Consider the following 15,183-nt stretch of genomic DNA (forward strand, 5'->3'; position numbering starts at 1 on the left):
TGTAGTATTGTGTTGTCTTTCTTGTCGTGATTTGTGTTTTTAATCCCGGTAGGCCGTCGTTGTAAATAAGAATTCTCTCTTAACTGACTTGCCAAGTTAAATAAAAAAAGGTCCACCACCCAATGGACATCCAGCTAACTTGACACACCTGTGAGAAGCATTGGCGTCAACATGGGCCATCATCCCTGTGGAACATTTGACACCTTGTAGAGTCCATGCCCCGACAAATCGAAGCTGTTCTGAGAGCAAAAGGGGGTGCAACTCCATATTAGGAAGATGTTCCTAATGTTTTGTACACTGCACCACTCCTGACCAGAGCCGAGCCCTATTACATTTTAATCCAGCGTTCCCAAACTCTGTCCTGGGGACCCCAAGGGCTGCGCGTCTTGTTTTTTGCCCTAACACTACACATATGATTCAATTAATGATCTCAAGCTTTGATTTGAATCAGTTGTAGTCCTAGGGGAAAAAAACAAAACGTGCAGCCCTTTGGGTCCCCAGGATCGAGTTTGGGAAAAATGGTTGGTCATTTAGCAGACGCTCTTATCCAGAGTGATTTACAGGAGCAATTAGGGTTAAGTGCCTTGCTCAAGGGCACAGATTTTTCACCTTGTCGGCTTGAGGCCTGGTAAAAAATTGGTTTACTAAATAGGGTTGCCATTTGGGACACAAATGTTTGGTATGTCATTATCACCAATTCCAACAAATCCCTATTAAACTGTACAGTTTAGAGTAAACCATCACCACTAAGCTCAGGGTCGCACTCAAATAGCAAACCGACCAAAACACAGGGATCTACCAGAACTTGTCCAATGCGACCTTGTTTTCAGTTGCAAAATGAATACAACCCTGCTTCCTCTAGGTACAGATCTAGCATCAGCTTCCTCTCCCCCAATTCTAACCTTAACCATTTGTGGGGAAAATGCAAAACTGAACCAAGATCAGTGTCTAGGGTAACTTCAGCCTACCATGAACACATGGGACAATGTGAATTTGAGACAAAAAACAAGACATGCTGGTCCAAACAATGCCCTGGGTTTTATTTGTGAGAATTCAGGAGGATTTTTTCTTCTTTCATTTAGAGGGTCTCAAAGAAAAAACCTCATGGATCAATTATGATGCCATTGGAATGGGCATTCAGATTGTGGTACAAAAACTAACCAGTAGCCTTGTTAAGTACCGTACTCTTCACAGAAGAGAGCTTGTATTTCCAAAAGGAAGGCACCCGATACTCGTTTACCTCGGCCTGGCAGCCTTCAGGAGAATTATTTTAAAAGCAAAGAAATGTATTTTTATAAATTTTTCGTTATGTATAAACTGGAATGATACATGTAGTCAAACAGTTACTGCATTCTTCTCCCTTATATTTCATCAACAAGTAACAAAATAATGAAGTTTCATTAAGGAGCATACAATCATTATCAGAAAACGGAAGGGGGATACAAAAATAAAAATTCACAAAATAATTGGGGAAGGCATCTTAAACACAGGTAATCCGACAACAAACCAGAGCTAAATCATAAAAGCAGCATTAACCCAAACAAACTAGTGCTTAGATAAGTCAGACAGCAGTGACTTTTGAGAACTTCATCCCCATTTTGTTACTTGTCTCAAAAACAATTAAAAATGGAAGATCTTAAGCAACCGATTACCCACAGCCACCAACTCTGTATGAATGCATGTCATCATTTGTTTCCACATGAACCAACAACCAGGAATCTGTGAGTGAGGACCGCCTGGTTATGTTCACAATACACAAAATACAGAGAAGTTCATAGCTACCTAAACACATCGACTACAGCACGGGAACCAATGAGGGAAGAGTTTACAAATAATTAAAAACGAACTGAAAAAAAATTCTAAACACTGCACAATAAATAGATAACAGCAGGTTCCACACCATGCACTGACGTGACGACACACTGTTGTACAACTCCTCACACCACTTGCAGTTTGTCTTTTGAAAATGTTTAATCCCAAGTGCAAAACATCACAAATGAACAATTTCTGTATTCAAGTAATGTTATATACAAGGGTGGTAGGGTATTACAAATATGCACTACTGTACTTACAATTGCCATATTCATAATTTACAGACGTTGATATCTTATTAACAGTAAAAAAAAAAAAAGACAAGCATTGCAATTAAGTCCCAACAGTTGCCATGGAGACAGTGTTGCATGCTGTGTGAGCACATACCACTGCCTCTTGCATTCACAACTCTACGATGCATAGCACCTAAATGAGTTCCCGGCTGAGCCCTTAGTCCTGCCCGTGTTCGGAGGCTACGTGACCTCCATGGCCACTGTGTTGTCCGATATGCTGTTTAGTGCTGGCTTGTCTTGATCCTGATTTTCCCTGGATGCAGGTGGAGAGAAAATATGAACAAATCAGAGACTGTTCAACAATATCTACATTCATTATTGACTCAAACGGACCGGTAGGTAATATTCCTGAATCAGCAGTTTAAGCTACGGTGATCTGAACACCAAGTAATAGTCAATTTCTCTACAGTGTGTCCCAAATGGACTCTATTCCCTCTGTAGTATACTACAGCTCTATCAGAGCCCTGGCCAATAGTGCACTATAAAGGGATTAGGGTGCCATTTGTGACAGGCACACACACATCCATTCCCTCCCCCTCTCTCACCTTGGCACCATGTCCATTGACGGGGTGTTTGTGGAGACCTTGGGAATTTGACAGTTAGCGGTGGCGGCCAGCTTTAAGGCAGATGACGACACAGCGACGTGGGCGTGGCTTAGTGTCCGGGGTATGTGGCGCTTGGTGAGGGCCCCCCCAGCGGGACCCCCGGGGGAGGACATGCTCAGACGGAGGTGGTTGTTGTTCCCCATCAGGACCTGAGTGGCGGTGGACTTGGCAGCATTGGTGTGGGTGTGGGGGGTGCCGTTATTGAAAGTGCTGGGCAAGAGGAAGGGGGAGGAGGGGGTAGTGGTGGTCAGAGGGCTAGGGGTGGGGGCAGCAGGCGACGGAGATGCTGTGCTAGTGAGGTGCAAGCCCTTGTAGACACCTGTTGGAAGGGAGAACAGAACACAAATCATTACGTCTGAATGGTACTTGCTGAAGCTATACAAGCAGTATCCCCTTTGATCGGTTCCAACCTTTTGTTTGCTTCTGTGAAAGCTCTGCGTTTAATTGGAAAAGCACTTGCAGGTGTGAGATTACTTGTTGCAGGTGCGGGGGAATTATTTGATGATATGTTGAAAGAAAAAGACAAACTTGCACACTGCCCTTACCGGATTGACTTGTTTTTTTTTAGCTTACATACCGGCCTTATGGCATTGGTCAGTTTTCAAAGTCCAAAGTGATACCTACAAACGCAATGTGCGAGTTTCTCCTTTCTTTCAAGCTCTTCTTTTAATACAAAACGCTTTGGTGCAGTCAATGTTACCTGAGGGTGAAAGGACCCCGTTGACCCCACTGCCTGGCCCTTCCTCATCCTTAGCCTTCAAGGCCAGCAGCTGGTCTGTGGTCACCAGGGCAGTTGCAGCAAACTGGGCACTGGCAGAATCTAACATCTTGGAGACCAAAACCTGGAAGAGGGGAACAACAAGAACTTATTAACACAAAACTGAAGAGACTACCTGAGATGGACAGAGACAGGAGCTATATGTAACATGCATCTCAAGATCAGGAGTGCAGATCTAGGATCCGGTCCCTCCTAGATCAGTAATCGAATACTGAGCAGCCCAGGTCAGAGAGCAGGCAAACCTGTGTGCTGTTGGCAGTGGAGGTGGCGCTGTTGGCTTGTTGCTGCTGTTGGATCTGCTCAAGCTGCTGTTTCTGCATCAAGGCCAGCTGCTCCTGATGCTGCTGGTATTGCTGGGCGGTGAAAGCTGTAGGAAACACAGAGAGAGAAAAGAGAACCGGTCACACGGATCGGCCACATCAATATGGGGTGCAACCAATTTTCCGTCCAATCTTTTTGTCACTGTGCAAATTTCAGGTCTGCCGAGCACAAACTTGAACATTGTGAAAATTCTGTGCAACTTCTAGCGTGCGTTTACTGTGAACACTGAGGCTGAACCCGCTTTAAGTTAGTTTCAGACAGTGGTCAAGTAGGCTACTGTGGATGATCATAATGTAGGCCTAGCATCACAAAAACAATGGGGAATGCATCCCATAACATGGAAATAGCTGTTCTATCATTCAGCCTATAGTAGCAGCCAATGTGTGGTGTTCAATGTAGGCCTACATTCCATGAGACTTTTGAGAGAAAAACCATGCAGGGCTTGACATTAACCTGTTTATCCACTTGTCCTTCAGACAAGGAGGTGACTGAACGTGTTGTTTGAGGCAAGAAACCCCTTTACAAAATAAAATGCATTAGTATTCCCATAACATTATTACGCTACCCTGTGCCCATTGGCTACTTAGCTTATTCAAGCCAGTCTCAAAATACAACACTACCTGTTTAAGAACAAAAATAAGCTCTTTACCCGACTCACTTTTCACATAGGTCTAGAAATGTACATGTTCTGTACTCTTGTATGAAGCAATCACTGCCCCATTGCTGACTACAAATTATCTATAACTGGGCTTTCAACTCCCTAACTAGTAAATGATATGAACAAATGTGCCCACGTCGCTACATGCAGCTCTCACTTTCAAAACAAGCGCATCTACTCACGACTGCTCATACTGTAAACAGTCCAGTTCAAAGTGAATGGCACAGAGGCATTATGGCAATGGTCTATTTGCATATAGGCCTACTGCAGCTCTGATTGGTTACGACACACCGATCTGTGTAGACTACGGGCCTGAGTTGACTGTCAATGCAATGGAATCCTACTCTGATGTGTCCTGCCTACAACAAAATGTCTTCCATAGTTTTGCATGCAAAGTTTTGCACAGTTCCTTTTGTTTCTGGAATGTTGCATTGAAAGCTTAGAACCAATGCAACATTAGCCACTAACATATGGAATTGTTTTAAGATGGTCATACCAAGGATTATTTATATTTGATTTTGAATTTTAAGACCCCTTAAGGTATCAAAAAACTATTGGATGAAACATTGAATTTGGCATTACCGCTGTCAGCCAATAGAAACACACTGAATAACATATTCCCCCAAAAAGTTTGTTCTGACGTGTCTGTCCTATATACAAAAATCAGGAAACAATTTTAAGTACGGTGCATTTAGAAAATATTCAGACCTTGACCTTTTCCACATTTTGTTATGTTACAGCCTTATTCTAAAGTGGATCAAATATTTTTTTAAGTGTACTCAATCTACACAAACCTTTGCTATGAGACGCAATTTAGCTCAGGTGCATCCCGTTTCCATTGATCATGATTGAGATTTTCTACAACTTGGAGTCCACCTGTGTTAAATTCAATTGATTGGACATGATTTGGAAAGGCACACACACCTGTCTATATAAGGTAGAGGTCGACTGATTAATCAGAATGGCAGATTTCATTTATTTTTTACACCTTTATTTAGCTAGGCAAGTCAGTTAAGAACACATTCTTATTTTCAATGACGGCCTAGGAACGGTGGGTTAACTGCCTTGTTCAGGGGCAGAAAGACACATTTTTACCTTGTCAGCTTGGGGATTCAATCTTGCAACCTTACGGTTAACTAGTCCAACGCTCTAACCACCTGCTTTACATTGCACTCCATAAGGAGCCTGCCTGTTACGAGAATGCAGTAAGAAGCCAAGGTAAGTTGCTAGCTAGCATTAAACTTATCTTATAAAAAACAATCAATCATAAATCACTAGTTAACTACACATGGTTGATGATATTACTAGTTTATCTAGCCTGTCCTGCGTTGCATATAATCTCTTAGGTACACGTTGCTCCAACAATTATGGGGTAGTGTGTGTAGATTGAGGATTTAAAAAAATCTATTTTAGAATAAGGCTGTAACGTAACAAAATAAACCCTTATTTTAGGCACTAAACTATCTCCATATATACACTTCCATTCATTTTTCAAAATGGCACCGGGACCTTCAGACAAGTCTTGAGGCTGCTACAGACAGAAATTGGCAGAAAAGGCTATACCGACTTCAAACGAATCTTGTGGGCGTCCAAGAGCAAAAAGGAGAACACCATCGTATTCATCAGTCATCTTTCAATAGTGTTCATTATGGTTTAGGCCAAACCGTTTGGACACCACACGCCATTTTGTGAGAAGACCAATTTTCGGGATGTCTCATGTTCTGATAAACATCACTCTAGTTCTGCTACCTTTCAGCACAGATGCGGAAGGGCGATATTGGCGGATGTGGTGATTGAGACGCAGCCTATGTAATAAAAAAAGATCTCTAGCTTTAACAAATGGATTTTGATGGGGTTTGTTTTATTATGTTAGGTTTCCACGGGCAAGGGGGAAAACCCCAGAAAGTTGAGTGAAGTTCTTCTCTCGTGCTTCTCTCTGATATTTCTTCTGACTGGCAGTCCCGGGGGAGCTGCGCAGTTGGAACCAAAATGTTACCTTCTGCATATAGTGTACTACTTTTAACCAAGGCCCATACAAGTACTAACTAGGTAATAGGGTGCAGTTTGGGATGATGCTTGTGGGGGACGTGATAGCCAGGGACTAGGGGAAGGACAGAGGGCAGGGCCTGGCTGTAGGTCATTCAATCAGATCTCAGCAGTGGTATTTTCTGGACATCTACCATCTCCTGGCTTTAACTCCCACTGAGGCCCCCCCTCATCTCAGAGCTGAGACTGGATGTTGAGTGTATGTGCTCTGCCCTCAGCACTGACCCTTAGAGGAGCCATGGCCAATGGGGTTAGGATCAGGAGGCCAACCTATCTAACACCAAACTAGTCACAATGAAATGTTGGTCTGACTATAGGACAAAGTATTAGATCATTCATTCATTCATTCATTCATTCATTCTCACAGCCAGAAACCGATTGCAAAAGGTAATATAACAGCAAAAATGAGTCCATCTTTAAAACCAAAGCCATCCAATATTAACAAATACCTTTCCAAACAATCAACTGACATACAATGACAATTCTGGAAGAAATCAATAGGCTGACATTTGTCCAGCACCTCAGAGTGAGATCACTGTGAGCAGTGACATCGAGCCAAGAAAGGGTTCAATTTGAATGCTTGTGAAACGGTACTATGCTATGAAAACTGATTGATCATTGTGGAACCCATGGGATAGTAGAAAGGACAATGGTTCCATCCCAAATGGAACCTTATTTTAGTGCACTACATTTGACCAGGGCCTATATAGGGAATAGGGTGCCATTTGGGACAATACGATACTTTGTAATCAGTAGCATCCCTTTCTCCTCTGTCCACAAACACACGTTATGAATATATTTAAAGTCAAATTTTATTTGTTACATGCGCCGAATACAACAGGTGTAAACTTTACTGTGAAATGCTTACCTTCGAGCCCCTAACCAACAATGCAGAATTAAAAACGTAACATTTGCATAAAATAAAAAGGAGACAGTAACACAAAATAACGAGCCCTCTCTACACAAGGAGTACCGGTACCGAGTCAATGTGCAGGGGTACGAGGTAGTGGAGGTAATATGTATAATGAACAAAAATAAACGCAACAATTAACGATTTTACTGAGTTACAGTTCACAAGGAAATCAGTCAATTGAAAAATTCATTAGGCCCTAATCTATGGATTTAACATGACTGGGCCCACCTACTGGGGAGCCAAGCCCTTCCTCCTCACCACCCCAGACGATCCCACAAGTGAAGAAGCCGGATGTGGAGGTCCTGGGCTGGCGTGGTTACACATGGTCTGCGGTTGGGAGGCCGGTTGGACGTACTGCCAAATTCTCTAAAACGACGTTGAGACGGCTTATGATAATTGAATGGTAATTTCTCTCTGGCAACAGCTCTGGTGGACATTCCTGCAGTCAGCATGTCAATTGCACGCTCCCTCAAAACTTGAGACGTCTGTGGCATTGTATGACAAAATTATCATGCGGTTTAATCAGCTTCTTGATATGCCACACCTGTCAGGTGGATGGATAATCTTGGCAAAGGAGAAATGCTCACTAACGGGGATATAAACAAATTTGTCTACAACATTTTAAAGAAATAAGCTTTTTGTATATATAGAACATTTGTGATCAACACTTTACATGTTGCGTTCATATTTTTGTTCAGTATACATGTAGGAAGGGGTAAAAGTGACTATGCAATCAGGATGGATAATAAACAGAGTAGCAGCAGCCTATGTGAAGTATGAAAGTGTGTCTGTGTGAGGCATCAATATACGTGTGCAAATAGTCCGGTTAGCCATTTGATCAGCTGTTCAGCAGCCTTATGGCTTGGGGGGTGTAGAAGCTGATCAGGAGCCTTTTGATCCCGAAATTGGCGCTCCGGTCTAAGGCACTGCATCTCAGTGCAAGAGGCGTCACTACAGTACCTGGGTCAAATCCAGGCTGCATCACATCCAGCCGTGATTGGGAGTCCCATAGGGTGGCGCACAATTGGCCCAGCATCGTCCGGTTTGGCCGTCATTGTAAATAAGAATTTGTTCAACTGACTTGCCTAGTTAGATTAAAAAAAGAAATACCGCTTGCAATGCAGTAGCAGAGAGAGCAGTCTATGACTTGGGTGGCTGGAGTATGGAAATTTTTGTAGGCTTCTTCTGACACCGCCAGGAATAGAGGTCCTGGATCACACGTTTCATTGACTGTGAAAGGCCACGCCACATGAATGCCCAACATCACAGCCATTCAAATGTCAGTCATGAAGGAAATTGATCATTCATTAGAACCTTGTCCCCACCATGAAAGGAACAAGAGACAATCTATTACTGTGGTGGTCAACTAAGGGTGTGTCCAAAATGTCCCCCTATATAATGGACTACTTTTGACCAGACCCTATGGGTCCTAGTGCACTATAGAGAATAGGTTGCCATTCGGGAAGTAGACTATCAGCAGCAAAAAAGCAGGGGTCGCAGGGGAAAAAAATCAATCCAACACGTCTTCAACAATTTCATGCTTGTAGACTTTTCCAATTGCCTTTCTAAAACACCTACCAAAGTCAGGGTCGCTCCTTTTTCATATAGCTAGTTAAAAAAAACATGATTCAGTGACTTTTGTGCTAGTATGTGTGTGTGTGTGTGTGTGTGTGTGTGTGTGTGTGTGTGTGTATATATAGACTTGGACTGGTGTGTGTGTGTGTGTGTGTGTGTGTGTGTGTGTGTGTGTGTGTGTATAGACGTGGACTGTGTACTTGTCTATGGAATTGTGTGTGTATAGACACGGACTGTGTGCTTGTCTATGGAACGCCGTGCATGTGCGTGCAGATAACCCTATAACCTCAGGCCTTACTCACCAGCTGTGGGGGCCGTAGGGCTAGCTCCTCTCAGGGGGCCAGTGGTGCCAGCCAGGGTAGAGGTGATGTGACTCTGGCTCCTGCCCAGCCTCCTGAACAAAGGATCTGTGACTGTGTTGTCCTCGTCGTGTAGCGATAGTGTCCGGGGCCTAAAGTGCCTCCATCGGCTCGACTTAATGTTTAACAGTATCCGATTGAGGTCCGCAGAAGAGGAAGAATAAGAAGAAGAGGTTCTGTCCGAGGTATTTGTTTGTGAGGTACTAGCAAACTTGTCTGTGACTGGAGAGTGGACAGGCAGGTCAAGCATTTCCGAGTCCAGCCCATGAAATACATTGTCAAAGTCTGTGTGCGCCCTGTCCAGCAAAACCCTGAGGGAGAGAGAACAGGGTTAAGTCCTTCTGTTAGCAAAGCATTCATTCATGCTATTGGTCCCAGAAAACTATTAAATTGATCTCACATCAACAGATCTTAATATGAATTGGAGAGTGGTTATATTTGTCCTGCCCCATCACTCAGCTGTTTACCAAAACAGTGGCAACCCTCCGTTTGAATCCCAGATTGCCCTTTTTACCCTACAGTAACCTACCTGCCCCCCCGTCCCAGGCGGCGTCGTGCCATGCCAAGGCAGCGTGGTGGCACGGTGAGGGTGGTGAGGCAGTAGCGGTAACGAGTGTCTCCCAGACCTCCCTCTGACGGACTGACCCACGGCCAGCTGCCACCGTGGTCCAACCGAGACTAGTGAGACAGACACAGGAGGAGCCATTAGACATAGGACAAGTTTTAGACATGATCTCTAGCTCAGTAGAGCATGGCGCTTATAACGCCAAGATAGTGGGCTCAATTCCCGGGACCACCCACACGTAAAAACATGATGCACTCATGACTAACTAGTCTTGGATAAAAGCGTCTGCTAAATGGCATATTATTTATAATGCAAGTTACAATACATGGCCAGACAGAATGCCACAGGGACAATATGATTACGTGTATGTTCAACTTCCTGCATTTTGTTTTGAATTAAACAAATATACACAAAGTATGTGGACACCCCTACAAATCAGTGGACACGGCTACTTCAGCCACACCCGTTGTTGACAGTTGAATAAAATCGAGCAGACAGCCATGTAACCTCCATCGACATATTGCCAGTAGAATGGCCTAACTGAAGAGCTCAGTGACTTAACGTTGCACCGTCATAGGATGCCACCTTTCCAACAAGTCAGTTCATCAAATGTCTGCCCTGCTAGAGCTGTCCCGGTCAACTGTAAGTGCTGTTATTGTGAAGTGGAAATGTCTAGGAGCAACAACGGCTCCGCCGCGAAGTGGTAGGCCACATAAGGAATAATGGTCTGGGGCTGTTTATGGTTCGGGCTAGGCCACTTAGTTCCAGTGAAGGGAAATCTTAACGCTACAACATACAATGACATCCTAGATGATTCTGTGCTTCCAACTTGGGGAAGGCCGTTTCCTGTTTCAGAATGACTATGCCCCCGTGCACAAAGTGAGGTTCATACAGAAATGATTTGTCGAGATCGGTGTGGAAGAACTTGACTGGACTGCACAGAGCCCTGACCTCAACCCCATCGAACACCTTTGTGATGAATTGGAACGCTGACTGCAAGCCAGGCCTATTGCCCAACATCAGTGTCCGACCTCACTAATGCTCTTATGACTGAATGGAAACAAGTCCCCGCAGCAATGTTCCAACTAGTGATGCACCGATATGACATTTTTGGCCGATAGCGATATTTTTCTTGACAAAATAAATAATACCGATAACATATTTAAAATGTTTGCGGCCTTTTAAGCATTCTAGTACAGTTAAATAGTTACACACACACAGCGGTCTAAGGCACTGCATAAGGCTTGACAACAGACACTGGTTCAAATCCAGGCTGTATCACAGCCGGCTGTGATTGGGAGTCCCATACAGCGGCGCACAATTGGCCCAGCATCGTCCAGGCCGTCATTGTAAATAAGAATTTGTTCTTAACCGACTTGCCTAGTTAAATAAAGGTTACACACACCAACAAGTTATTTTGTTGGCATTTACGCATGTCCCCATTACCAGTAAAACATAATCAAAACCTATTTTTTTCACTTACTTGCTGTGCTGTTTCGTTCAGTCGTTTCATTCTCAACCAGGATTTCTATGGAACGCCGTTTGGGTCTTTGCGTGTCAAAAAAGATACAGTAGCACTGTCAAAGCTGTACAAAAAAGTCTGCAAACACCAGCCACGAACGATATGTTTACAATACCGCGTTGGTAATAAAGCATCATTTGTTCGACCGCAACTTCTGGAGTAGCTAGCTTTAGCTTGGTACCTAGCTAGCACCAATACAACCACCCTGAAAACAGTGACCAGTAGAAACTGCAGTCATTTTCATTATTCTTAGCAATGATTTAGGAATCCTTGTAAGTATTAGCTAGGTAGCCCTTTGTTGTTCGCCTATTGAAATTGAACTTCAGTTCATGACAAATAGCTAGGCAGCTACTTAACCCTGTTGCCCAAAGCTAACGTTATAAGCAGCCAGCTAGCTTCATCTGGCTAGTGAGACTCGACAGGACTGGGTTATGTGTTGTGAAGCTAGCCACAATAAGGATTAGACACAATAGTGGAATTTGCGGTTTGCCTTCAAAATAGAGGTATGGCATTGACAGTGATCCAAATTAATACAAATAGTAGAATTATGCTTTACTTTTATTTTGAAGGCAAACCGCAAAGTCCACTATTGTGGCTAATCCTTATTGTGGCTAGCTTTACATAGAAGGGTCCGACCACAATCAAATAAGAACTCCTATAAATTACGGTTATTTTAGATGACAGCTATATAGTTAGCTAGCTAACTATAGCTACTGAAACATTGTCGTGTTGTTTGACATGTCAAATAGTGTTATTTGACGCATCTTTTTTGACAACACTATTTGACGTGTCAAACAACACGACAATGTTGACAAAAGTATAGCATAATTCTACTATTTGTATTAATTTGGATCACTGTCAATGACATACCTCTAATTTGAAGGCAAACCGCAAATTCCACTATTGTGTCTAATCCTTATTGTGGCTAGCTTCACAACACATAACCCGGTCCCGTCGAGTCTCACTAGCCAGATGAAGCTAGCTAGCTGCTTATAACATTAGCTTTGGGCAACAGGGTTAAGTAGCTGCCTAGCTATTTTTCATGAACTGAAGTTCAATTTCAGTAGGCGAACAACAAGTATCTGTACTGTGTATATCTTTTTTGACACGCAAAGTCCCAAACGGCATTCCATAGTATGCATGTAATGAAGCTAATAGCAGTGATGCTATTACTGTGCAACTCCGGTAGGGCAGCATCTGAAAAATAGCGCACTTGGTAGTGTGTACCGGTGCTCAACCAGTCTGCGAAAGCCAACATCACCCATGACAGAGAACAGTTGATTGTCAAGGGCAATGAACGTCATTATCTTGGCTTTACTGGATTTCGTCTTTGAGCTGTCTCGCTAATATGTTCTTACTCTTTCAAATGACTGCTCGGTCCACACAGCAGACATTGTGTGGGCTAGGTTAGGAATGCTGTGTTGCACGTGTAGTGCAAACTTTTACGTGGCATCATTACGTCATATAGGTATGCGCGGTAGCTTTGACATCGGTTTTTAACAGCAGCGTTACTAGACATCAGAACGATATCGATGTTTGCATTTTTAGCTAATATCGTCCGATTCTGATATGTTCACCGATATACCGTGCATCCCTAGTTCCAACATCTAGTGAAAAGCCTATCCAGAAGAGTGGAGGCTGTTACAGCAGTAAAGGGGGGACCAACTCCATATTAATGCCCATGATTTTGGAATGAGATGTTTGACAAGCTTTTGGTCATATAGTGTATAATGTACAGATTTTGGGTACAAAATGAACTTGTGTAAATGTATAATAAACTTATCAGATGGAGTCATTTATACTCACAGCATAATATTGACAGCCTGCTTTCCTTCGGAATGAAAAGGAACCATCTGGGTCATTCTCCTCCTCAGCTTCTGAGGAGCCTGAGTGCATCTGGAGCGAGGGAGAGCAGTCACAGGTCACCAAAATGACATTATGACCAAATAAAGAAGTTTCCCCCACAGATGTCCAAGGCCCAATCCCAAATCCACCCTAAGCACTTGGAGATTTGACAGGTGATAATAATATGATCATAGCTCCATCTTGCCCTCTGATAGGCTAGGTGGAAGTCTCACCATATTGCTTATACCAATCAAATCATCTCAGATCTCCAAGTGCATAGGACGCTGGGTCTAGGGGTCCATTTGGGAAGCAGCCCATGTCTAACCGCTCTGCCTACCTGGGAGTGCAGCTCATCATCTGAGCTGGGGAAGTCATACTGGTGGACGTCCTTAGCGTTGAACACAGAGGGGCCAGAGTAGTGAGGGGCAGCAGCTGACAGGGGTAAGACTTTAGGCTTCCTCTCATACTTCCTCTTCTGCCTGACGACATCAGTCTTCTCCGGCTAGAAGGGAATGACAGACATTTCAATTCGTCACTCACTTGCTAGCAATTGTTTGGGGGAAAGCAGGAAAAAGCCTTTGAGTCATTGGCCCGTACTCACAAAGTATCTCTGAGCAGACATGCTGATCTAGGATCAGGTCACTTTCTCCATTGTGATCCAAAAGGCAAAACTGATCCTAGATCAGCAGCACTCCTACTACGAGACACTATGTGAATCTGGACCAATGAGATCGACCTCTTTTTTTCCTCTCTCACACACACACACACACACACACACACACACACACACACACACACCTTGTTGGACTTGTACTCCTTGTGGTCCATGTGGTCCTGATGTCTGTACTGGTTGCTGTTGGTCAGCGGCGCCAGGGGAATAATATGGGCAGGCTTGGCCAGAGCTCGCTGGGCCAGCACTTCAGCCATGATCTCACCACCGAAGTCCGACATAACGTTCCTGGAAGGGCAAAGTCAAGTTATAATCGACCAGTTGAATAACTCAACTGGATCTCGATCAAATCACCAGACAATCAAAACTGATTTAAAACACTGTTTTGCAACAGAAGTCCAACTCTAGTCTCTTAAACAGATCCCAACCATTCCACTACAGTAGTACCAGAGATCGTATAGGCCTAATTAATGGTTGGCAAGCTGGCTAGCTAGCAAACATATACCCAAGCAGATATCTACAAATGCATTGTTGTATACAATATTTTACCACATTTAATCAGTTTCCAGAATGAAAGTTGTCCTGACTAAGATGACTGGCATCCTAGCAACATGACTTAAAAATAAATAAATAACTACTGTACATCTATGAGTAGTACCCACCTCTTCTCTACGATCTCCAGGGTGAGGTGCAGCAGCTCTCTCTTGCTCTTCTCCCTCCTCTTGATCATCTCCAGGATGGTGACGGCTCGGCTCAGGTCCCGCCGCAGTTTCAGCATCTTCTCATACCCAGCCTCCTCGTTCTTACGGTTCTGAGGGGGGCAATTTCACCATTAATTGACTCATCTGCTGTCAATAACCTAGGGTAAGCCTATGATTAGTTGAAATGGAAATGCGTAGGGGTACACACACACACACACACACACACTTGGGGCCAGTTTCCTGGACACATAAAGCCTAGTCCTAAACTAAAAACCATGCTCAACAGGAATTTCTATTGACCAGGACTAGGCTTTATCTGTGTACGGGAATCATGTCAACTACCCCTTATAATTTTGTCAGAGACCTGGTCGTGCGGTGCCAGGACAACAACCTCTCCCTCAATGTGATCAAGACAAAGGAGATGATTGTGGACTACAGGAAAAGGAGGACCGAGCACGCCCCCATTCTCATCGACGACGCAGTAGCGCAGCAGGTTGAGAGCATCAAGATCCTTGGTGTC

At 43.8% G+C, this 15,183-nt stretch overlaps 1 protein-coding gene across 3 annotated transcripts in view; it reads right to left on the reverse strand.

Annotated features, from left to right (window-relative positions):
* Positions 1–1,016: 1,016 nt before the first annotated feature.
* LOC106599517 (enhancer of polycomb homolog 1) overlaps positions 1,017–15,183 on the reverse strand; it is a 45,423-nt gene continuing 31,256 nt past the window's right edge. For all 3 annotated transcript variants that reach the window (XM_014190797.2, XM_014190796.2, XM_014190795.2), the window contains 10 exons: positions 14,625–14,773; positions 14,091–14,250; positions 13,630–13,794; positions 13,254–13,343; positions 9,890–10,038; positions 9,304–9,671; positions 3,731–3,855; positions 3,411–3,552; positions 2,651–3,029; positions 1,017–2,358 (listed from right to left, as the gene is read on the reverse strand). In XM_014190797.2, the coding sequence (XP_014046272.2) occupies positions 2,286–2,358; positions 2,651–3,029; positions 3,411–3,552; positions 3,731–3,855; positions 9,304–9,671; positions 9,890–10,038; positions 13,254–13,343; positions 13,630–13,794; positions 14,091–14,250; positions 14,625–14,773 (1,800 nt within the window). In that variant the 3' untranslated portion in view covers positions 1,017–2,285. The remainder of the gene's footprint in view (positions 2,359–2,650; positions 3,030–3,410; positions 3,553–3,730; positions 3,856–9,303; positions 9,672–9,889; positions 10,039–13,253; positions 13,344–13,629; positions 13,795–14,090; positions 14,251–14,624; positions 14,774–15,183) is intronic.

The sequence above is a fragment of the Salmo salar genome, chromosome ssa03, assembly GCF_905237065.1.
Source record: "Salmo salar chromosome ssa03, Ssal_v3.1, whole genome shotgun sequence".
Taxonomy (NCBI): Eukaryota; Metazoa; Chordata; class Actinopteri; order Salmoniformes; family Salmonidae; genus Salmo; species Salmo salar.